At 48.6% G+C, this 24,365-nt stretch overlaps 3 protein-coding genes across 3 annotated transcripts in view; 1 reads left to right on the top strand and 2 right to left on the bottom strand.

The window, feature by feature from the left end:
* The window catches only part of MOSMO (modulator of smoothened), a 29,153-nt gene extending 27,615 nt beyond the window's left edge, over positions 1 to 1,538 (bottom strand). Inside the window, exon 1 of the mRNA XM_048494195.1 lies at positions 1,243 to 1,538. Within this exon, the coding sequence (XP_048350152.1) occupies positions 1,243 to 1,348 (106 nt within the window). The 5' untranslated portion in view covers positions 1,349 to 1,538. The remainder of the gene's footprint in view (positions 1 to 1,242) is intronic.
* Positions 1,539 to 5,612: 4,074 nt separating this feature from the next.
* Positions 5,613 to 10,183, top strand: PDZD9 (PDZ domain containing 9). Its single transcript, XM_048494971.1, has 5 exons — positions 5,613 to 5,651; positions 6,988 to 7,146; positions 8,317 to 8,500; positions 9,326 to 9,701; positions 9,783 to 10,183. The coding sequence occupies exons 2-5, from the start codon at positions 7,038 to 7,040 to the stop codon at positions 9,897 to 9,899; spliced, it is 786 nt and encodes a 261-aa protein (XP_048350928.1). The 5' UTR covers positions 5,613 to 5,651; positions 6,988 to 7,037; the 3' UTR covers positions 9,900 to 10,183.
* Positions 10,184 to 11,885: 1,702 nt separating this feature from the next.
* Positions 11,886 to 23,598, bottom strand: LOC125432013 (cytochrome b-c1 complex subunit 2, mitochondrial). The gene is given in 16 exon segments (XM_048495310.1): positions 11,886 to 12,144; positions 12,387 to 12,540; positions 14,536 to 14,612; positions 15,241 to 15,273; positions 15,276 to 15,323; positions 16,223 to 16,422; positions 17,007 to 17,019; positions 17,021 to 17,103; positions 17,309 to 17,366; positions 18,611 to 18,708; positions 19,607 to 19,731; positions 20,190 to 20,246; positions 20,526 to 20,590; positions 21,627 to 21,776; positions 22,167 to 22,259; positions 23,462 to 23,598. Coding segments are annotated over 16 exon segments (1,383 nt in total). The 5' UTR covers positions 23,507 to 23,598; the 3' UTR covers positions 11,886 to 12,060.
* Positions 23,599 to 24,365: the final 767 nt, after the last annotated feature.

Here is a 24,365-nt window from a genome sequence, read left to right as displayed (position 1 = left end):
GGTGTTGTGGCTCCTCTTCTTGTTTGCTTTCTAGTGAGATCATACAACAAACCCAAACACAGTCAAGCATTCACATGGCTCACCCACAGAATTGGCACGGAAGCCACCCATCCTTCCCCGTGGCTTATCTTATAGCCGTTCGCTCCAGCCAAGCTGGCAGATCAACCTTGGTTGTGCTATTTGCCTGTAAAACTCTGCCACGGAAGCCACCCTGGGATTTCATGTTCATCTCTCAGACCTGCGCTTCCATTAGTGTCCATCCTTCAAACAATATGTTTCTCAATGCACGCTGAGTGAGGGGTTTTTTTTCCTTTCTGGCACAGCACGGTTTCAGGAAGCTGCTATCCACAAAGGGCCCTGCAACTCAATGGAGACTCTGGGGCTGCTTAGGGTATTTTTACCCCTCTTTTCAGCAAAGAGTTCAAGGGAGCTTATGTGGCACTTTATTTTCCCTCACATCAACCCTGCGAGGGAGGTTACGCAGAGAGAGATTGGTCCAAGGCCACCCAGTACGTTGCCATTAAATGTGTTAAGGAATGAAACAACAAAGATCCCTTCCCTGTTTACACTGTGTAATAAGCATCGCAGAGCAAACCGGCAGAGGGTTACCTGAGGATTTCTGGAAGGTGTGAGCCTGCAGAAAACGTGTCGTTCAATGCTGCCCAGACCATTAACGATCTACACGCCAGACAGATAACTGGGGCACCATAATGTGTTAATTCACCTCAACAAAAAACAGTAGCGTAAGGGATCATTGGCAAGAACGCATCACCAGGTAGATTCCCTGCCCATTCAAATTTAAGCCCTGAGATTTTCAACCACTTGGACTGCCACTTTATGAAACAAAGCTCTGTTTCCCCCTCCAGGGCAGCCTTGCCAGGTAGATGAGGCTAAGAAAGAGAGAGAGATTGGCCCAAGGTCACCCAGCGAGCCCCATGATTGATCCCTTCCTCCGTTCCGGCCTCACAACAACCCTGAGAGGTAGGCTAGGCTGGGAGTGAGAAAGCAAAGCAGCCCAAGGTCAACGCACGGCAAATCGGGGACTTAAACCCGGGTTTCGGACAGTCTCCCCTGCAGAGCCGCCGTGGGAAGAACCAGTGGCGAGAAGCAGGGGAGCGGAGGCACGGGAGCCAGGGCGGGATCAGCCCCTCCGGATCCACGCACGGGCAAGGAGCTCTCCAGTCGCGGGTCCCGCTCCGCAGGCTCCGCCGCCCCGCACAGCCTCCCTCCCCGGCCACTCACCCGCGGACTCGCCCGTGTTGATCCAGTCCGGGTTGGCCAGGCTGGCGATGGCGAAGATGTCTGCGGCCAGGAAGAGGCATCCTGAGATGATGGTCAGTTTGTCCATGTCCTCCGGCTCCGGCCTCGGCCCGGCGGCTGCCCACAGGCGGGGCCCGGGCCGGGGGAGGCTCCTCACAGCCGCGGCTCCATGGCTCGGCCCCCTCCCTCCGCCCGGCTCCTCGGCGCCCCTCCTCAGGCCGCCGCCGCCACACAGGAGCGGGTACCCCCGCCCGTCCCGCCCCGACTCGGGACGGCGCCGGAAGCAAAACCCGGGCGGAGGCTACGGCGACCCGGAAGCGAACGCTCCAGCTCTCGCCCTCATCTCCCCGCGCGCCTTGCCGTTCACACTTTGCCCAGGCGGGGCGGGGCTGAATCGAAAGGGGCCGGGAAGCGAGATTCATTGGGGGCGGGGCTTCCTGGAAAAGGGGCCGGACGGAGCTCGGTTGAAAGGAGGGGCGGGGCTCGAGAGGGAAACAACCCCGAGCGCGAGCCTCTGAGGCCAAAGTGGGCGTGGCTTGGTTTGCCAGTTGAGAGGCGGGAAGCTGCTGCCTCGGTTACCTTGGCAACAAGGCGTCGAGGGAACTCTCTGCCATGAGTGAACAAAAAAAGTTATTTTTTTAAAACCGTCGTTGCCTTAAGTTGCTCTTAATTGCCAATTTTAGGCACTGTAAAATCTGCCACACGCGCCTTTCCACAATTTTATTTTCGGCTTTATATTGCTTTTTAACGTTCATCCACTGTGTCTCCCTTTAATTGTCATCCTGGATTATACTTTCCATGGCAATAAAGGCCTGTGTTAGGTTCTGTTAAGCCAAGTTGCTATGAACATAACCCACCTACATGGTGACTACCTCGGTCTCCATAATAAGCATCCCCAGAGCCAGAAACTATACGTTTTCAAAATCCTCACCCTCCACGCCGCCTCGCTAGGCTGCAAACGCAAATTACCAGAAATCTAAGTCTTCACCAGAGGCAGCCGATGGCCTCCGAAGGCTGACCAAGGACTGGCATTTCCAAGTGCCAAGTCTAACAAGTCAAAACCCACAGAGCTGTCAGGAGTCTAAAAATACATCCGACTCCAGCTACACCCTTTCCTTTGTGTGGGCATCCTAAAATACACACCCGTCACACTGGTGCAACATGCAACGCCTGAAATATAAACTTTCACTGGCTGCCAAGGTTATTTTTAAACCTACGCTGAATGCACAGCACAGGCACTGCCATGTTCCATATGGCAAAGCAGGGACACTGTTCCAGGCGTGCTTACTTGGGAGTAAGCCTCCGTGAATAGTACAGTGAGATGTAAGGTTCAAATGGACTGGACTGGGATGTGGAGAGATCCAATCTGTGGGTTTCTTTCAGGGCCTTTCTTTTCTTTTTGCCAGGGTTCCTAGCTAGCTAGCTAACAGGAAGGAAGAAATCTGGATCGAGCCAGCCTCCAAGTGGGACCAGGGGACCCTCTAGAACTACCACTCATCTCCAGAGATCAGTTCTGCTGGAGAAAATGGATGCTTTGGAGGGCAGACGCCATTGTACCCCACTGAGGTTCCTGTTCTCCTCAAGCTCCATCCCCAAATCCCCAGGTATTGCCCACTTGGATCTGACAACCCTGGGGGGCCAGGGCATCCCATTTTAGCATTTTTATGATGCACTGGTGTGTCCACATACTGCTCCACCAGGATGAGGGCATTTTATGCTAAAAATCATGTTGCTACAAGAATGGAGGACAAACCGCAAGCATACAGAGGAAGAGTGCCTATCAGGGCAGGTTCCGATCTTTCCCCATAATTAGAAGGTTCCTAGAAGCCTGGAACTCCATGGCACTAGGATTCTAAACAGTTACTGTCCCATTCTCTGCTGCAGAGTTCTCCCCTCATGTCAGAGCAAGTTGGTCATCCCTCCCCTGAAATACAGGCAAGAGCTGTTTCCCCATCCCTTGAGAACTTCTCTTGAGGCTGCGTGTCCATGGATAACCAAACTTTTAGAAGGAGGCCATCAGTAAGACCATCCCACGAAAGGCGACCACCAGTGAGACCATCAGAGAGATCGCCATCAGATCACACGTGGCCATCAGCAAGAAGGCCATCAGTGAGAAGGCCACCAGGAAGACCATTAGAGAGAACACCATCAGACCACAGGCTTCCTTCAGTAAGAAGGCCATCAGTAAGACCATTAGAGAGATCGTCATCAGACCACCGGTGGACATCAGTGAGAAGGCCATCAGTAAGACCATTAGAGAGACCACCGTCAGACCACAGGCTTCCTTCAGTAAGAAGGCCATCAGTAAGACCACCATCAGACCACAGACTTCCTTCAGTAAGAAGGCCATCAGTAAGACCACCATCAGACCACAGGGTTCCTTCAGTAAGAAGGCCATCAGTAAGACCATTAGAGAGATCGCCATCAGACCACCGGCGGCCATCAGAGAGATTGCCATCAGTAGGACCATTAGAGAGACCACCGTCAGACCACAGGCTTCCTTCAGTAAGAAGGCCATCAGTAAGACCATCAGAGAGATCGCCATCAGACCACCAGTGGCCATCAGTAAGAAGACCATCAGAGAGATCACCATCAGTAAGACTGTTAGAGAGAACACCGTCAGACCACAGGCTTCCTTCAGTAAGAAGACCATCAGAGAGATCGCCATCAGACCACCGGCGGCCATCAGTGAGAAGGCCATCAGTAAGAAGACCATCAGACCACCGGTGGCCATCAGTGAGAAGGCCATCAGTAAGAAGACCATCAGAGAGATCGCCATCAGACCACCGGCGGCCATCAGTGAGAAGGCCATCAGTAAGAAGACCATCAGAGAGATCGCCATCAGACCACCGACGGCCATCAGTGAGAAGGCCATCAGTAAGAAGACCATCAGAGAGATCGCCATCAGACCACCGGTGGCCATCAGTGAGAAGGCCATCAGTAAGAAGACCATCAGAGAGATCGCCATCAGACCACCGGCGGCCATCAGTGAGAAGGCCATCAGTAAGAAGACCATCAGAGAGATCGCCATCAGACCACCGGCGGCCATCAGTAAGAAGACCATCAGAGAGGTCACCGTCAGACCACCGGCGGCCATCAGTGAGAAGGCCATCAGTAAGAATGCCACCAGTAAGACCATCAGAGAGAACATCTGTCTACAGACTTCCATCAGTGAGAAGGCCATCAGTGAGAAGGCCATCAGACCACAGGCGTTTATCAGTGAGAAGACCATCAGAGAGACCACCATCTCACAGATCAGAAGGTAGCTCATAAAACCAGTTAGTTTAAATTGCTTGTCAAGGTCTAACTCTTGCCCCCAAGTTCTCTTTCCTTACTCCAATAATGCTACCAATTATTCTGATGGGAACCATGTAAAAGCTGTAACAAGCCTGAGTTTTGAAGGACTCCATCATGGTCTTGTTCTATTGACAAATCACCACGTAACAACTAGGCCTCTACAGGTCTTCGTCTCGTTCACATAAAGACAACCACCACTATGTTTTGGACAGCTGGTGGGGAGACTTTGGCTGGGATCTACTATACGGGGGATGTAGTTCTAGGCATCCAAAAAGCCTTGTGCTTTTTTGGCTTTTACTGCTTCACTGCAAACTGCTTGGGGAAACTTACGTATAAGCTGTTTGTGATATGGCATGGGAGGTGTCAAACAGCGGGGGGGGGGGGGGGAATAGAGCCAGTTCGATGAACATTCTCAAAGCTTGTGACAGAAGACCTCTCAAGACCCCAGCTGGCTCAAAATACTGGAGCAAGAGAGTTAACCCGGATGTACCACCATTTCTGCTGCAGGAATGGCATGGGCTACCTATCTGTTTTCAGGGCACAGTCCCTTTAATCCACAGGGCCTCTCTCCTGCATGGCTATTCCCGAGATCATCTGACTAAGATCCAGTTGCACAGTCCCAGAACCTGAAAAGCCTGGCCCTGCAAGCTGGCTCCTGCATCTGATGGTCAGCTTCATGGGATCTATCCCACATTCAGCTCAAGTGTTTCTGTTTACCAAATCCAGTCCAGCTGTCCAGAGCTAGACCCTGCCTACATTATGCTTCTGGGCACCGACTTCTTCTGTCTGAACTACTCACTTGCTCTTTTGTCCCTCAGCCTGATCTTACCCAGGAACTATTCATCTCTGGACCTCTGCCATGTGGTGGAAAAACACCTGACAGCACTTTTCTTAAAACTGTAACCCAAATGCACATTTTTTGGGGGGAGAGGGAGACGGTCTCCTCTGCCACATTAATGCAAAGGTTACTGTTAGCTCAGGTGGCTCGGCAAGGACGGCCTTATGACATGTTTTAAATTCTCTTTCTCCAGCCACGTCCTCTTCCGAAACCAGCTCGTCGACTTATACTTCTGAGTACTACGGTTCGGATGAAGGTAAGATTGGAACCCGCCACCACTGGAAGCGCACCTCTGTTTTTTTTGTGGCTACTCATGGAGGGAATTACTACCTGTTGTCTGGCCTGAGGGGGATGACTACTACTGTGATCCACGCATGAGTTCAGCTGTACCAAGGTAGCCATGCAAAGCCAGGAGCTTCCAGATGGCCATAGTAAGAAACAGATGCTAGACGACACAGCCCAGCTTTTGACACCATCTGCTGCAGAGTTCCCCAACCTAGTGCTCGTGGGCACCCTGGCACCCACTAGCACTTCCCCTGGCACCCAAGTTTTTCAGAAAGCGGGAGGGGCTCTCTGCAAGACAGGGCAGCCCTCATTCAAACAAGGTTTTCCACTGCGACCGCAGCCGTAACAGGATCAGGACTGGTAATTTCCTTAGTCACTGTGTGGGACTATAGCCCCTTAAAGGCTTTCCTTCTTCAGCAGTGGCGTAGGAGGTTAAGAGCTCATGTATCTAATCTGGAGGAACCGGGTTTGATTCCCAGCTCAGCCGCCTGAGCTGTGGAGGCTTATCTGGGGAACTCAGATTAGCCTGTACACTCCCACACATGCCAGCTGGGTGACCTTGGGCTAGTCACAGCTTCTCGGAGCTCTCTCAGCCTCACCTACCTCACAGGGTGTTTGTTGTGAGGGGGGAAGGGCAAGGAGATTGTCAGCCCCTTTGAGTCTCCTACAGGAGAGAAAGGGGGGATATAAATCCAAACTCTTCTTCTTCTTCTTCCTTCCTCCTACCTCCGAGGCCAGCCTCCGTTTTGTTTTATTCCCCTTCTGCAGCTTTTGCAAAGAGAGGGAGAAGGCATAGCCTTGGTTTCTCGCAGGAGCCATTCTGGCCTGGTGCTCAAACACTGGCTCTCAAAATTCCAAAGCTGCCTGCAGGCTGGAAAAGGTGGAAGGACTCCTGATCTATTGGAACAGTACAACCAAGCGGGGGCACTCCAGTAGGCACGTATAGAACGGACCCACCTACACAGATCTCGCGTTCATTTTGTTTTGCAGCGTCTACTCTGACTGGCAAGGACCCTGGAGGGTCAATGGCAGTGAAAGGCCTGTCCTAACAAAGGCAGAGATATTGTAACTGCGGATGTCAGGGATCAGGCAAGGGGTCTCGAAACTAGAAAGCAAGTTCATCAGGACTGAAAACAGCCCCACAAAATGACATCTGCGGAAGTGTGGAATGCTCAAAGCTAGTATTTGGAGCCGGGGGGGGGGGGGTACTAAACAAAATTGGGAGGGGGGAAGAAAGGGTGCTTTACCAAGTAGCTGAAGCAAATGGATTTTTTTAATGGGCTGAGACCTCTGACTATTGCATTCAGATGAGTTGTCGGAACACAGCTTGAGCACCACGGTAAAGATCAACATCCAAATGGAAAAGGACGGGCTCGGGTTCATAATCATCCAGAACGGGCCTTATCTCCAGCTCACGGGCCTGGTGGAGAACAGCGCCGCAGCCAGAGATGGAAAACTGCAAGAGGGTAAGGATGGAATGCAAAACTCTGGGAAGGTTACAAAGGCAGCAGATGGCAAACGTTTCATCACACCTGAAAGCAAGTGTGGGGCCCGTTGTTGCCATTAGACCAACAGAGACCAGGTCCCCATTCCACCACTGAAGTTTGCTGGGCCACTTGCCCTCGGTCCAGCCTACCTGATAGGGTTGTCGCTGTGAGGAGAATAGAGGAGAAGAATGCTTTAAGCTGCTTCTCCTGGGGGACTGGAGCTGGGGAGAAAAGAGCCAGATTTATCTAACTAGATAGGTTTTATTCTACCCTTCCTTCAAAGATCGCAGAGCAGCAAACTTGGGCTCCTACCCTCTTCCATTGTGCTTTCACAACAACCTTGCAAGGTAGCTTAGCCTTGGAGGGCTTGAGGAGCTCAAAGGGAGGTTCGCGGCTGAATGGACACAAACACCCTGCCATCCCAGTCTTGATACCGTAAACTGCTGCAACCATTCTTGCATTGATATTCAGCCCTTGTCCCATACATGGAGAAAATAAAAGCTAACTGTAGTTCCCTGTGCAAGCTGAGCCGTTACTGACCCCTGTGGTGACATCACATGACATAATTTACTAGGCAGACTTTGTTGACAGGCGGTTTGCCATTGCCTTCCCCAGCAAGCCGGGTACTCATTTTACCAACCTTGGAAGGCTGAGCCAACCTTGAGCTGGCCACCAGAAACTGACTTCTGCCGGGATTGAACTCAGGTCGCGAGCAGAGCTTGGGCTGCACTAGTGCAGTTTACTGCTCTGCGCCACAGGGCTTGTCATACGTGGAGTAGGAGATCCCAGTCACTGCCTCCCCTCAAGAGCTTGGCAAGGTAGCTTTGCCTGTTAAAGAACAGCAGGTCCAAGGGCATTGAGTGAGCATGGCGGCCCAAAGCAAGATACACTGAAGATTATGCTGTTGTACTATGCGGCCAAAGTGTCGATGTGCTCCTTTTGCAGCACCCACTGCTGTTTATTTGAGTTTGTCTCCCTCTCCGACCAACCAAAGCTCTCCTGTTTTACCCCCACCGCAACCATGGGAGGTAGGATAGGTTAAGAGAAAAGGCACGGAGAAGCAAAACACAATGGCTCTCTCTTGGTTACTATAAAAGGAAACTGTTAATCAGAGGGGCCTCGCTTCCCTTTGTTTGCTTTTCCCGACAGGGGACGTGTTCCTTAAAATTGGGCACGCAAACGTCTTGGGGTGGACGCTGCGCGAACTCCGGCAACTTCTGCAAGGCACCCCCATCGGGACCGCTCTGCAGATCCAGGTCTATAGGGATTTTCTCGCACTGCCCAGCAGGTGGACATCCGTGATGGACCACATTCCGGAAAAATCCGGGACCAAGTAAGGAACAACCCGGAGCGTTTTACGCAGCGCTGACTTTATCTCGCTGCAGTCTTTCCAACAGCTGCAGGAAGGAGCTCTGTATTATGATTGGGGGGCTGGGTAGGGGGAGGAGTGAGGTATAACAACCTGCCCACGGTTTTAGGGCAGAGGGGAGCCTTACAATTCACAGCTAACGGTCTTAGGCACCACACCACACCAGTCCCGAGGATTCCAACCTGGGCCTGGCAAGTCATTTCAAAACAGCGTTTGGGAATTAAAAATCAGAAACCTAACTTTGACATCAGGTCGAACCACACTTTGCTGCCAAACAGCCGCCGCTCTTCAAGGTTTTTCTTGGCAGCTCAAAGGCCTTAAAGGAGTTATACAGGTCGTGCGGAGACTGCCATCTTTTCTGATGGTGGTCTTTTTTGGCTGTTAGGCTCTTCGGTTTTCAACAGATGTCCTTATTGTACTGGAGATTAATTTAGACTAGCTGAAGAAGCTGCAAAAACATCTGACGTATTTGATGGGGCATTTTAATTTATAGATTGCGAATACTAATAATTTATATTTTAATGTAAAACTAAGTTATTGTTTTAATTTAAATTATTGTTTTAACTAAGTTACTGTTTTAACTGCATGTATCTCTGTATTGTTATAGCCAATGGCTCAAACAATAAATACTTGACTGACTGACTGACCTTATTGCAAAACTGTCAGAAAGGTGGCTAACATTTCAGAAGGGAGAAGAAATGCTGAGGTTCTCTTTGTCTGCAGGCAAAACAAAGTCATGTTCTGGCCTTTCTAACCGCTTTCTAAAATGGATTGTCCTGTATGTTTCAGTTCAGCCAGCGATGTCAGTGAAGAGAGCTGGACGAGCAGCGAAGGCACGGACGAACCCGAAGATCACACGCAGGAAACAGACAGCGAAGGAGATCGCCAAACCACCCCTGACAGTCGTGCTGTGCAAGAGGAAAACGTTGCCCCCGACCCAGCTCCTCCGATTAAAACAGTACACTACCAAGATACGTGTGAGGAGCCAGAAGGGGCCAAAGCCACACGCCACGCCCCGGCCACACAAATGTCTCACTTTGGGCCTTCCCCACAACCTCAGTTTATCTCCAGAGATTGGCACTTCTTTGAAAGGAAAAAACACACCTTCACCGTGGGCTCGGACATCGGCTGTGACATTATGATCCATAAAGATCACAGGGAAAAAATGGATCTTGAGGGCCACCGTCCAGCCGTCAGTGCCGACGGGTGGGACGCGAAAAGCAACATGGATGTTTCATTTCCATACTCGAGATGGTCTTCGCCCTACTGGACTATGCCGAAAGCGAACATTGCTTCGTCGTCGTCTTCCTCTTCCTTGTCGGAGGTGTTCTGGCTCACAGATTCTGCTGAGGACAGGGAGTAATCACGCGGGCAGCTTCTGCTTGCCGAAACTGGGTTTTTTGGGACAGCACTCGCTTCAGATGGATTTGCACACTCACGTCCCTGAATTGGACTACGCTTTCCTGCGCTTGGTGATCAGAAAACTCGAGAAGAGAGGATGCCCCGCCTCCTAAAACGGTGACGCCGGTGGGGAAAACTGTGACTCTTCACACCTGTTTCTGGAAGCCTTGAAATCAGATTTGCAAGAGGTAAATAATGATTTCTGGTGCAAACAAATGACCCTAGCCCAGCCCTATCGGGTTGGCCACCAGCAAGGACTAACGGAATTCTGTTCTGAAAAATTAACCGTAAACACACGCAACAGCCCCCTTCTGAAACTCCCATAGCTCTCGTAAGAAGCCAATGTTCGCTGTGCACAAATGAATGAGTTCTCATGGGTGGGAAGGCATATGGGGACATGCTATGGAAACTGGAAATTCTGAGCATTCCTTTCACAAAAAGGGTCTCCCATAACCAGCACTGTTGGGCTTTTCAAGCTACTAAGTAGAAAGGATTAATGGAGACTATAAAGAGCTAAATTGGTTTTGGCCCAGGAGAAATCAGTATGACTAGGTGGCACAGATGCCTTCAGAGTCCTGACCAGAAATCTTCCTAGTTCTCGCAGCCAGGTTGTATCTTCCCCAAGACTGTTAAATGAATCACATCCATGGTGGATATGAAGTTTAACTCAAAACATGGGAGTTAGGGCTAAAAAACCGAGCACGTGCAGGGCCCCGGGCTCAGCCATTCACATCTCCAGCAGTGGGATTTCAGGTAGCTGGCGCTCCACCCAAGATCCCGGACTACACATGAAACATCTCTGTATGTTTGCGTCTTCCCCGATGAACATGCAAAGTTGCCTTATGCTGAAACAAACCATAGGTTCTTCCAGTTCAAAAGTATTGACTCAGACTTGCAGGTGCTCTGTGGGATCTCGGGCAAAGGCCTCTTACGTCACCTACCACCTGATCCTTTCAGCTGGCGATACCGGGGATTGAACCTGGGACTCTCTGTGTGCCAGGCAGATGCTCAAACACTGAGCCACAGCCCACCCCAAGTCCTGCTTTCTACTGCCAAAGGACTAGTTCCTGTCCTTAGCGAAACAGCCCCCATCTCTGAATGCAGCAAACCCTCACCTGAGCTCTTTCTGTCAGCGTAAATGTGTTGAGATCCAGGGTTTCAATCTGTAAGCCAAAGCATTTCATTTACGAAATGATGTTTTCTCAGGACTCGGTTTTAAGCTTCCGGGTTCTAGGTTTGCCACCATCTGTCACTCTCAAGAGCAGGTATGGAGTGAGAAAAAAAAACCACTAAACGAGCTTTTGACAGGAAAGACTGAGGGACTGATTGAGGGACTGGAGCACCTTATGAGGAGAGGCTGCAGCGTTTGGGACTCTTTAGTTTGGAGAGGAGACGGCTGAGGGGGGATATGATTGAAGTCTATAAAATTATGCATGGGGTAGAAAATGTCGACAGAGAGAAATTTTTCTCTCTTTCTCACAATACTAGAACCAGGGGGGATACATTGAAAATGCTGGGGGGAAGAGTTAGGACTAATAAAAGGAAACACTTCTTCACGCAACGTGTGATTGGTGTTTGGAATATGCTGCCACAGGAGGTGGTGATGGCCACTAACCTGGATAGCTTTAAAAAGGGCTTGGACAGATTTATGGAGGAGAAGTCGGATTTATGGCTCCTGCCAATCTTGATCCTTTGATCTGAGGATTGCGTAAAATGTGCTCCTTTAACAGTCCAGGTGCTCAGGAGCAACAGCCGCAGAAGGCCATTGCTTTCACCTCCTGCATGTGAGCTCCCAAAGGCACCTGGTGGGCCACTGCGAGTAGCAGAGAGCTGGACTAGATGGACTCTGGTCTGATCCAGCTGGCTTGTTCTTATGTTCTTAAAGACGCTAGCGGCTTCCATAAGACCTCCGGGGGAGGGCGGCTAATAAATCCAATGAATGAATGAATAAAGAAATATGTACTCTATGTTTTATTCAGTGTATGTAAATAGGCAGGGTAGCTTGCAGGCCCCCAGCATTAGAACCATAAATAAGAGACTGAAGGTTGAGTACAGCGATTCTAATGTAATTGCCTCGGAGCCGGGTCTGACCTGCTTCTTCCTCTCGGCCGGCCTCTGGCTTCCTACAGCTCATCAACAAAGGGGGTGTTTGCCAAGCCCCCGCTGGCTGCCATTGACTTCTTCCCACTAACAAACTTCTTTGCGGCCTGTAAAAAGAAGCAGAAAGATTATAGATGAGGCACGGTGTGGCTGTCACCATATCAAACAGGCTTATCTTCTTGTAACTCCAGGTTCCCAAAAAATTAGGATCCTTATGGTAATGAAGTCCAGGGCAGGGGTAGGAACCATAAAATAGTTTCCCTCCCTTCCCTAATATTGTTCTCTAAGTCCAAAGACACAGCTGCTACGACTGTTGAGAAACTACACGACCTCTTGGAGCATGACTTACATTCACAATGTCAGCAGTGGTGACAGCATCAATCTTTTCCACCACAGCTGCAGGTGACGCGTACGCCCCAGACGCCAGTGCCTGACAGCCGATTTCCTCCAGCAAGCCATCGGAGGACTCGACCGACATCAAGAGAGCTGCCTTCAGCTGGTTTCTGTCCAATTGCAGAGGAGGAAGACAGTGAGTATGGTAAATAAGAAGCGCCGGAGCTGTGTTTTGCTCTCAGATCAGAATCTTAATCTGTACTCCGCTGTGCATTGTTTCTCTCACGAGAAATAAACACTGACTTGGTGTTGTTTTTATTGGGAACCAGACGTGCAGGTTATAAAAGTAAGCTGGCAAGCCTCAAAGACATCCCAACCAGAGTTGTGTGCGGAAAAAAAAATCCCCCCCCATCTTAGAGGACACACGGCCCGCGGTGAAAAGGAGAGAGCAGCTAGATTCTAGCTGGCCCACAGTCAAAACTGAGCAGCAAGGACCGGTTTCCAGCCCACCCTCGTGTGACCAGCAGTGCAGAAACAGGACAAAGGAAAACAGAGAGCTCTCCCCAACTTCAGTGACACCCCCCCTCCCCTCTGCTTCTCGGCAGCAGCTGGAACAGAATCAGGGACCCAGAAGCCAAATTTGTTCCTGGGCACAGCTTCAGCCACGAGGGAAGACACTGCCCCGTTGTGCTTTCATGTCCAACTCCACAACAGGCCCACAAAAAATGGATGCTGCAAAATACGGCTTATTCTTTGTGGCTCCCAGAGACACACTGCTGTGTGTGGGGGGAATGCCTTCTTAATCCAAGAGGCAGTTGGGCCCCTCAATTTGTTTGTTTGTTCCTCTAAACCCGTGGTGGCGAACCTTTGGCACTCCAGATGTTATGGACTACAATTCCCATCAGCCCCTGCCAGCATGGCCAATTGGCCATGCTGGCAGGGGCTGATGGGAATTGTAGTCCATAACATCTGGAGTGCCAAAGGTTCGCCACCACTGCTCTAAACCCTCTTTTGCCCCCACAACCCTCTGCAGGCACTCAGAGCCAAACCAGGCGTTATGGCAGACACAGGCCGGATCCATGCCCCCCGTAACATCTATCTTGGCCCTGAGCGACAGAAAGTCCAAAAAATATGTTTTTAATATATATTTTATGTGTGTAGAAATTCAGTATTAGAGGCGTCTTTTCATTTTTAATCACACCCCTCCCAACTGAAGGCATTAAAATCGAAATAAACTATCTGGAACCCAGGAGAACGTGTCGTCTTCCAAAGACTGCAAAATGGAGGAATCGTAGGAAAGCCAGCATATATGGTATCTTGGGAAAAACCATGCCACGTGCTTCGGAGCAGGCAACATGAAGAATGCCACATGCGGAGAAGAAGAGTCAGAAGATAACAGCTTTGTATATATGTATAGGAGCAAAACCAGAATTTTAGTGAAACAAGACCTGAGAAATGGTCAAGATCATGTACTGTATAAAATCATGTATTTAGCAGTTCGAAGTAAACGGATTTTACATGCACCAAATGTTTCACTGCTTGGCTTGAAAAAGTACCAAGAGATTAAAGCATATGTTATTTACTCCGTTACTATCCCCCCAGGTCCTAGCTGGTTTTCCCAGGTTTATGGGAAACCGAAAGCTTTGCGCAATCTGATCAGAGACGGCAACTCTGCCATGGCTTTAAAGAAATTCTTACAAGTAACCCGCCCTGCCTTTGTTCCTGAATAAACCCCACACATTTGCCAAAAGAGAAATAAACAAAACCGAGGATTATAAAACACTTGTCTTGAAGATCAGGTTCTTGACAGAAGAACAAGGTCTGGCGGGAGTTTATAATTATGGACGGCCAGCGTGGGGTAAAAATTATGGAGAGCCAGTACAGTATAGTGGGTAACAGTAATCTGGTTTGATTCCCCACTCCGTCAAATGAGTGGCAGAGGCTTATCTGGTGAGCCAGATTTGTTTCCCCGACTCCTACATTCCTTCTGAGTGACCTTGGGCCAGGCACGGTTCTCTCTGAACTCTTTCTGCCCCACCTACCTCACAAGGTGTCTGTTGTGGGGAGAGGAAAGGAAAGGAGTTAGTAAGCCCCTCTGAGTCTCCTTACAGGAGAGAAAGGTGGGGTGTAAATCCAAACTCTTCCTCTACATCTGTGACACTTACTTGGCTGTTCTGACCTCTTCTTCAGTGAGTCCTCCCTGAGCAATTGCCTTCACTTGGTTCAAAGAAGCCTTGATTACCTAGATTAAGGGACGAAGAATATATTTATTTGTCTTCTAGGGCACCTTTCCCCAGGGTGGCTTTAGGCTGCACTAGGCAGAATCCATTCCACCCTTTGAAATGAAACTCCATATTGTTATTGTATTTGCTCCCAGCTCACACCGCTGAACACCAAGTTTATCCATCTAGAATAAGGTTATCCATCTATCAGGGCCACCAGAGTTTCTCCAGATGTTATAGCGGATTCTTCAGCTCTAGTTCTGTTCATCCTCGCCAGAATGATGCTGGCAGAAGCATGATGGGAACTTCCGTAGTCCATAACATCTGAGGGGTCATGAAGTTTGACACCTGTGATCTAGGATAAAGTAGTTGTCCATACAGGGCTGCTTCACAACAAGATTTTCATCAACCGCGAGTATCCCTTTGAGCAAATCTTTGTTATTACTATTCGATTTTGTCAGCCCAGAGAGCAAAAGAACCCTCGTTTTATTGGTTGCTGAAGCAAACAAGGGTGAGATCAAACTCTGGTTTGTCAGAATTATGGGGGAAAAAATCCTAATGCACACATTTAATCCTAAAGTCAGTCTTCACATTCTGAGGCAGACGTTTTTCCCCAACATCTGTTTTCCCAACCAATGAGTTACTTACCTCTCCAGCAGCTGATGGCTGGGATACGGCATATAAATGCCAAACAGTCCTGAATCACTGTAATTAACGTTGAATGCTGATGCCTGAAAGGGAGGAGGTGAGAATATTTTCAGCCAACATATGCCAACAACAAACATTCCTCCCGTTAAATATATGGTGGTTATGAAGACCCAAGACTGAAATGTCTAAGCAGAAATAACCGGGTCTTGTCTGTGAACATTGCTGCCGTGCAAAAATGCTGGTAGAAACTCCATTCCATATTGACCAGCTGGAATGGGTCCAGAGGAGGGCAACCAAAATGGCAAAAGGTCTGGAATCCATGCCCTACAGGGAGAGGCGTAGGGAGCTGGGGATGTTTAGTTTGGTGAAGAGAAGGTGAAGAGGTGACATGTTTAGATATTGGAAGAGATGTCATGTTGGGAGGGAGTAAGCTTGTCTTCTGCACGCTCCAGAGATCTAGGCATCTCAGGAGTCAAGTGGGTTCGGCGGGGAAGGATGAGAAGAGATTCCACCTAAACATCACTTTAAAAGCTTCTCCTGGCAGGTCAGGGCTGCTTCTGACAGTGGAATGCACTGCCCTCGGAGTGTGGTGTGAGTCTCCCTTCTTTGGGAGGTTTTAAAGAGAGGCTGGGTGGCCATCTGTCAGGAGTGCTTTGATTGTGTGTTCCTGCATTGCAGGGGGTTGGACTCAATGGCCCTTTGGGGTCTCTTCCAACTCTATGATTCTATGATTCCATGTCTCTCCTGCAACTAGTGCAAAATCAGTTGCCCTATGTCTGTTGATGGGGAAGGGCAGCCTTTAAATAAAATAAATCTGCCTTCCCGGTGTATTGAGTCTTGTTTGTTGAGACAAAAAAATCAAACAAGATCTATTCTTGTAGGACTGTTACAGAATCCTAAGATGCAAATTCTGCCTCACTCTGGCTAGCCAGCCCTTGGCTAAGTACGTAAAGTCCTTATAACAAGTCAGTGCTGTACTCACATCAAATGGCTGAGTTGTTGCCTTTGCAGCCCCCTGGATGAGCTTATTGGTAATGCCACTTCCTCTCTTAACAAGAGGCCCCGCTCCAAGGACATGCTGAAGGACGCTGAAGGCGTTTGCCTCGGCACTTCCCATGGTCGCTCCCTCTGCTACTACAACCGCGTGGACCAGGCTGTCGCCGTTCTGGTCTCGGATTTCACCTGAGCCAATTGGAAAGGGAGGTCTTAGAAACTAGCCAATCACAGGGCAGCAGGTTTGAAGCTTTCTGCCAAGGGGGAGAAACTCTTTCTACAGTGAACCCGTGTACAATGCTGTGGAATCCAGGGAATGGTTGCGCTGAGTTCCCAAGAGCCCAGGCCTGTTAAAGCTGCATTTCAGGAAGCCTGACTGCTACCTGGAGATCAAGGACAGCTGCTATGCTGAGCGACTTCTGAAATTCACCAGTTCTCATGGAAGTGCTCATGAAAAGGGAAGGCACATCTGCTCCCATGCGACGGAACTACCCGTCTGGCCATTTTTTTCCAGCACTGTCCCTGCACACATGTGCTTTGAGACTCCTTACGGTTGAAAAAGTGGGGCATAAATCCAAACTCCTCCTCTTCTTCTACCACTTGGGGCCTTGTGATTTAGCCTCTGTTTGCTCTGATCACTTTCTGCCTTCTTAAAATTTTCTCCTTACCATGACTCCAACAGTTGCGCGATTAGTCTTCGGGCAAATTAAGCCGCTTCGCTTTTGGCTGGAGCTGCCTGATACCAAGAGAGACGGGCTACACAAAAGTACCACCTCCGCGATATAGCTCTCGCCTTCATCGGGCGTGATCCGCCCCGCCTGATATTGAGAAACTGCTCCCCAACTTGCTTTAGGTCAGCGTGGCTGACTCCTGTGAAACAATAATCATATTAGAATGGGGGACCTGGGCCTCGGGGAGGTGAGGGGAACTGTTTCTTGAGCTGGATCCACCCTACTAGTGGAAGCAATCTTTCTGGTGGCCCGAGCCTTGCCTAAGCGCAAACTGCTAAGAAAGCCACGGGATTTAACTTTTTTTTAAAAACTGCCATAAGACACCAAAAGGGTAGCTTACATACCTAGACCGACCAAAGCCATCCTAGCACTTGTGAAGTTGCTCTGTACAAAATTATGCAGCTGGAATGGAACAAAGACAAAGCTTAAGTTGCAGGCACCGGGAAGACAATGAAAGCAGCTACAGGGTGTACCATTGTCGGCACTGGAAAATACTTTCAGAAAACGCAGATGCAACAGGAGCTAACCTGGTCCCACACCGATAAGCTCAATATTGCAGCAGAAGCCCCACTAATTGAGATGGCATTTTTTATCCTAGCAGATACGGACCTGCCTCTGACTGAGAAGGCTTTGCAAAAGAACACACGGCCAAGGAACACTGATTTGCAAGCTCCATGGTTAATGCCCCTGAACACTGCAGAAGCATTCTGGGAAACAGAGTTCCAGTGAAGCTCTTCAACCTATGCACATGAACCAGGGGGCATTCATTGAAAATGCTGGGGGGGGGGGAGATTAGGACTTATAAAAGGAAACACTTCTTCACGCAACGTGTGATTGGTGTTTGGAATATGCTGCCACGGGAGGTGGTGGTGGCCACTAACCTGGATAGCTTTAAAAGGGGCTTGGACAGATTTATGGAGGAGAAGTCAATTTATGGCTACCAATCTCGATCCTCTTTGATCTGAGATTGCAAATGCCTTAACAGACCAGGTGCTTGGGAGCAACAGCCACAGAAGGCCATTGCTTTCACATCCTACATGTGAGCTCCCAAAGGCACCTGGTGGGCCACTGTGAGTAGCAGAGAGCTGGACTAGATGGACTCTGGTCTGATCCAGCTGGCTTGTTCTTATGTTCACATTCCTAAAGCACACTGAACACCTCCCAGTAATGGAGTAATGGGACAAACCTTCTCTACAGCTCCAGAATTCAGGGGCTGGGGAGGATGGGACACTGACGGAGAAAAGGACGAGCGATAAGCAACTGTTCTGGCGGAAACGTTCTGCCATTTCTGAAGACTTCCAAGGCTCCCCATTTTGAAAGGATTTTTTTGGTACCAGACCTTTGCTTGAAGCATTTTAATGGCTTCTGCTAACTTCTGACATAGTTAGACTTCACGGCCTTTTAAAAACATTATTTTGATGTTAGTTTTTAAGCCTCGTGTGTCGTTCGCAGGTATATTTATTCTTATGATGGCTACTATTTCATGGCCCATCCACTTGTCTGGTTTCCAGTGGCTTTATATCAAGTCATACGTTGTTTTCGTGGCATGCCTGGTAGCCATCCCAAGGACCTTTTGTGTTGATGAACACTTCTTTAACGTAATCCTGCACACCCAGAAAGGGCAAAGAGCTATAAGAGGGTCCTACCTGTTCCGATGTAAATTTCCCAACCATGTAGTTCGGACAGTACAAGGAATTGGCAAGGGAATTCCGATACGCCGCCGCATGCAAGTTTTCGAGAACACCTGCCCAAGGAATGATGAAGTGAGGATAACATTTTGTGGCTTGCAGAAACACGATGCTTTTAGCTCACAGAGAGCTCTGCCCAGCCCTTGAATAGGAAAGGCTCTGATTATGTGAAGGTCCATGGACACAAGGGCTGTTCAAGCTCTCTTCTGGCGCAGTCCAATCAGTTTAAAGTACCCTCTGTGCAGAATTGTTTATTACAGCCCAGATATTAGCCAGGTGTCTATCAGTAGCAGCTTCTGGCATATTCAAGCAATTCTGCAAGCCCTCTGGCTTTCCACCATGCTCTTCAGAAACAGCAGATCCTCCAGTCAAATAAAAAATTGCTTTCGAAAATCTTCTTGGCACTGAGAGCTGCTGGTCCCAAGAACCAGAAATACACACCTCAGAGCTACTTTGCCCGGCAACCGATCCCAGCACAAACCATCACTGGTACGAAAGCAATTTAAATGTTTCAGAGAACATGAACAGAAGCAATGCTCTATAGCACAGGTGTCAAACTTGCGGCCCTCCATATGTTGTGGACTACAGTTCCCATCATCCCCTGCCAGCATCATGCTGGCAGGGGATGATGGGAACTGTAGTCCATAACATCTGGAGGGCCACGAAGTTTGACATCTATAGCGATAGTAGAACCTGCGGCTCTCCAGATGTTCAGGAACTGCAATTCCCATCAGCCTCTGTCAGCATGGCCAATTGGCCATGCTGGTAGGGGCTGATGGGAATTGTAGTTCCTGAACATCTGGAGAGCCGCAGGTTCCCTACCCCTGCTCTATAGGCTTCACCTCATGCATCCTAACGTGACATCCAGTTACAGAACAACTCGCTCATTCACAAGCACCAAACTGGCTTTTAAAACGTATACATGCTTGAATCAAATAGCATAGAGACACTTACAAACTTGTGGGTTCTGAAAGGCAATGGCCTTATCGACCCTTAGCTGCGGCTGAGCTTCAGACACTTCCCAACGTCTAAATTCTGGCGCCGTGGTGACGTTTATTAAATACTCCATAATGGTATCGCTGAACAAACGAAGGGGGGAAATATTAGGAAGGGCTAGAACAAACCAAGTGACAGTGTTTTGGTAGCAGTCTTCAAATCAAGACATTCGTTGGATGAGAAGGCTGACTCTCAAACGTTCTAACAAAATCCCTTCTGCCTCCTTTCCAGGTTAACTATTAGATAACTCCAATGTCTAGAAGAGTTTACAGAATCAAGAAAGAGAGAATTGTGGGGAAGCAGGAGAGAGAGAAAGACAGAGAGCTCTAACAAGCTTACACTTAACATTTTGACAAGGTCAAAATAAACACTACATGTTTTTTAGAACCAGTCTACAGGTAAGTTGTGACCAGTTACCTGTGGTTTGGAATATACAACAAACTGGGTATCCAGAGGGCATAAACCATAACCACTGTTGTGATGGACCTGATGCGGTTTTAGCAGTACAAAGGGGGGCTGGAAATTAATTCCAAGAACTTACACATAGTCACACAGGCATTCAACCGAGTAGACCATGTTCTCCCGGGTAGAGGCCACGCTAAAGAAAAACAGGCACGTATTTCGTTATGTCATTATGAGATGACTGGATCGCGACTCCGATTTCAATCTACTGTCCGACGAACAACGCAATAATACAGAGTTAAAATGCAGAGTACACAATTAGCGACACGGTATAAATATTGTAGGTAGTTGCAAGGAAAAAGTCTATGCAAGTTAATACCTAGAGTACTCACTGCAGCAGACTAGGATGCTCTTCCATTACAGGGGACAGGGAAAAGCAAAACTAATTATTTCATGACATAGATTAGTAGGTTACCTTAGGTTGCTGCCAACTGCTTCGATGCCCCGAGTTATCCTGAAGGCCGAAGCTCCTTTTGTGGTCTACGGAAAACCATAGTGACACTTTCAACAGATGCCATCAAGGTATCAGTGAAGTCTAAAAAACCTGACCCTTTGTGCCTTGTGAACTAGAGATACGCTACATAACCAATGTTAGCACTCCTAATAATTTATAATGAATAAGTCACGTCCAGCAAACCAATTAATGTAGCTATGAGGCCACTGAGTCTACTGAAAAGCAACCTGAATAATCCAGGCTAGCCCAAACTCATCAGAGTGCATAAGCTAAGAGGGTCGTCCATGGTTAGTATTTGGATGGGAAATGCCCAAAGATAACCAGGGTTGCTATGCAGAAAGGCAATGACAAACCACCTCTGATCATCTTATGCCTTGAAAACTCCATGGTAGAAGGTAAAAGTGGGGGGACGTCACATCACGAAGTTAACTAGGCAGACTATGTTTACACAGTGGTTTATCACTGCCTTCCCTGGTAACCTGCAATTTTGCCCCAGAAAGCTGGGTACTTATTTTTCTGATGGAAAGCAGAGTCAGTCTTGAGTTGACAACCTGAAACCAGCTTCCATCAGGATCAAACTCAGGATATGACTGCAGTACTGAAGATTACCACTTTGCACCACCAGGCTCCTATCTGAAGCCCGTGAGGGGTTACCATAAGTCAGCTGCAACTGGACAGCACTAAATTATTATTTATTCTACAGAAATTTAAAAGCAGTAGAGATCAAGAGCTTCTCTTTTCTAAATTGGGAATCACTCTTCTTGGAAAAGCATAGCAACTGCCCAAAATAGCCCCCCACATCACTTCCAGGTAAAATTGGAGTAAAGTACAATAAGGAACACTAATTCAATAATCCTAAGCAGAATTACACACTTCCAACATTACTGAAGTCAGTGGGTTCAGAAGGGTGCAACAGTACATTTAGAAGAATTGCATAGTTCTTTTCTAGTTCCGCACAAAAAGCAGATGCTTGTAAGAGAAACATATTTCATGCATTAAAGATCCCTAATAACCTATAATCTAGGCCAAACCCAAGCAATTAAGCAAAGGGTGAGAACTCACCAGGTTGGAGGAAAGACGGAGCAGATGTGTTATTCCCAAGTTGGCAGTGGTCTCATACCTGCTGCCTGCTTTGATGAAAACCCCAATTCTTGAGACAGGAGAGTAATTCTCCAGAGAGGCAATGATCAAGCCATTTGGTAGTTTTGTGATCTGCATTCAGAAGGGGAAAGAGATGTCCTTGGGTTTTTTCCCCGCACAAAGCATATAAAACGGTTGCCAAACATTTTGGAAACATTTCAAAAAGAATTGTTTTTGTTTTGTTTTGACTGCATTTTGATTGCTAGTTTACCATACCCATATAAAATGGTTTGAGGCAGAAATGAAACATTTCCAAAACTCATCTAAAATCTGCGCAGAATAATATGGGTTCTCAGCTAAAATCTGCGCAGAAATTCCAGAGGGAATGTTGTATTTTCCTATCTCAAAACGTTTTATTTGTGCAGTGCAGAAAGGACCCATATTACCCGGTGATGCTTTATTGCCACCTCCTCCAATGGACACAAATGCTAAGGTGCAAACAAATTTCTACTTTGCACTGACCTCAAGATCCTGAGGATGTAGCTGAACTTTTGCCCGTTCTGCTGCGGAAAAGGCATCTGCTTTTGGCGCACTTTTGAGAGAATAAAACCTTTTCTAGCAAGAAAAAAACCAAAAGAAATTACAAGGTCACAACCAATTAGTGTTTCAATTCGCAAGCTCGGTAAAAACTGTTCCTGAAACAAAAATCTAGACACAGTGTGTAACAGACTTCTCTCTGTGATATACCTCTGAAGATGCCAGCCACAGATGCAGGCGAAACATTAGGAACAAGATCCACCAAACCAAGCCCGGAAAAGCCACCACAACCAACAAAAATCTTTTTGTTCCATTTGCCTATTAAAGCTACGGATATGATGCTTTGCAGTACATGAAATTCTTATTTTTAAAGGAAACGCTGAATCATTAAGCAATGATTTCGGATGCAGTGTTTACTGTTTTATTCCTCCTACAGATTCAGCCCAGTTTCTACCCCCCAATCCCACTGACAGACATTCTGACCAGCAAATCAAGTGTCCTGCCAACGTTCCTTTAATTAAATGCAGCACAAACAGGGGAACAGAGCTCCAGAGTCATGGGGCAGCCAAGAAGTCCTCAGCACAAGACCCCGCCAAAAGCTAACTAAGTGACACTGGCCATTGCAAAGGGTTAATCTATTGTAGCAAAATTAAACAAAAATCTTGCAGCACCATATGGACTACCAACATTTATTTAAACACGAGCTTTTGCAAATCACTGCATATCTGAAGGTGTGGGCTGTGATGTTAAAACAAATGTTAATTTTTAAGGTGCAACTTGACCTTTATTTGCTGTTTCTTAGTCCAATGCACTTTGCAGGGCTGTCATTAGGCTAAACGGGAAAGAGAACCCTGAAATCTATAGGATGACCTTGGGCTAGTGGCTTTCTTTTCATAGCGTACTTCACAAGATTGTCGTTCAGGATTAAAAAGAGGGAGAGCACCATGTCTGCACCCTGAGCGCTTTGCAGGAAGGAAGGAATCAAAATGCACTATATAAACCAGCCAATTAGATGGCCACCCCACGATCCTCCTCTTTAGATTACAAACGCACAAAGACCAGACCCTGCAGGCAGAAATCTAGCCTCTCAAGGGTAGGACTACGGGGTGCGTGACCTTCCACCGACCAGAGAAGAGCTTCTACCGCCCTCTTTCCCTCCTACGAGGCCCACGTCAAGGTCGCTGCCGCCCTGCTCGGCCCTCTCCCCCTCGGCATCCCTACCCAGGCGGCTGCCCGGCTCCGCCACCTCGGTCCCCCTCCGCCAGGCCTCCCACCCTCACCGAGAGGCAGCGCGCCGCAAGCGGGACGGGCTTCATCGCCGCCATCCAGATCCCCCAGCCTCCCAAGGAGGAAACCAAGATGGCACAACAGGAAGAGGACTTCGTTTTCCCGGCATGCACCGCGCAGCAGGGCCGTAGAGAAACAGGCAGGCTTTTCCGGGTTTTTCCCCCTAGGGCACGGGGAAGCGCTGCTAAATCTATGACACTTCCGGTTCCCAAGTGCAGCTGGGTGAAGACTCCATATGCGGGGAACGAGGAGAGTGTCATTGCCCTAGGGGATTCTTCAGTTAACAGAGACAAAGGCTCCCTTTCGGCTGTCGCCGCTGAAATAGCCTTGAGGTGCAAACGATGCCACATAGTAGGACTGCGCCTGCGCAGGCCGGCTGCCCGTCAAGAGTCCTTTCGCTGAAGAGAGCGCGGTCCTAGTGACTTTTCCCGCCTAAACCATCATGTCCCTTGAGGAAAGAGGCGCCATATTCCTCAAGGCCCGCCTTATTCCTCAAGGCCCGCTCTCCCTTTTCGCCTTCTAGCTCGAAATTGGTCATTTCTTCTGGCAGGATTTCTTGCCTGGTCTTTTTCATCTCTCTCTGCACCAGAAAGGAGAGAGAATTTGGGGCTCTCTGTTGGATGAAGTGACTTTTAACCAAAGTATTATTTCCAGGGGACCAGCTATGCCCCCCCCCTTCAATGCAACGCCCGAGCAACAAATTTAAACCCCCTCAACAGTTATTTTTCGAAATTCCTTCACATATGGCACTGATGCCTCCTCTTCTGTGGTGGCAGATTCACCTGCGGCCTCCTTTTCACATATGGTCCGCATATATGCCTGACAGGTCTGAATGTGCCCCCCCCCCCCCCAAGAATGCAGCCCCCTTCCAGGCACCAACAGATGGGACCATCTTTG

The sequence above is a fragment of the Sphaerodactylus townsendi genome, linkage group LG04 (genome assembly GCF_021028975.2).
Source record: "Sphaerodactylus townsendi isolate TG3544 linkage group LG04, MPM_Stown_v2.3, whole genome shotgun sequence".
NCBI classification, from domain to species: domain Eukaryota; kingdom Metazoa; phylum Chordata; class Lepidosauria; order Squamata; family Sphaerodactylidae; genus Sphaerodactylus; species Sphaerodactylus townsendi.
Note: the sequence above shows the minus strand (reverse complement) of the source record. Positions and strands in the feature narration are given on the sequence as shown.

Coding starts and splice junctions, on each gene's coding strand:
- PDZD9 (XM_048494971.1), top strand. CDS start 7,038: ATGGAAAAGGACGGGCTCGGGTTCATAATCATCCAGAACGGGCCTTAT. Junction 7,147..8,316: donor AGATGGAAAACTGCAAGAGG/GTAAGGATGGAA, acceptor TTTTCCCGACAG/GGGACGTGTTCCTTAAAATT. Junction 9,702..9,782: donor ATAAAGATCACAGGGAAAAA/ATGGATCTTGAG, acceptor TCATTTCCATAC/TCGAGATGGTCTTCGCCCTA.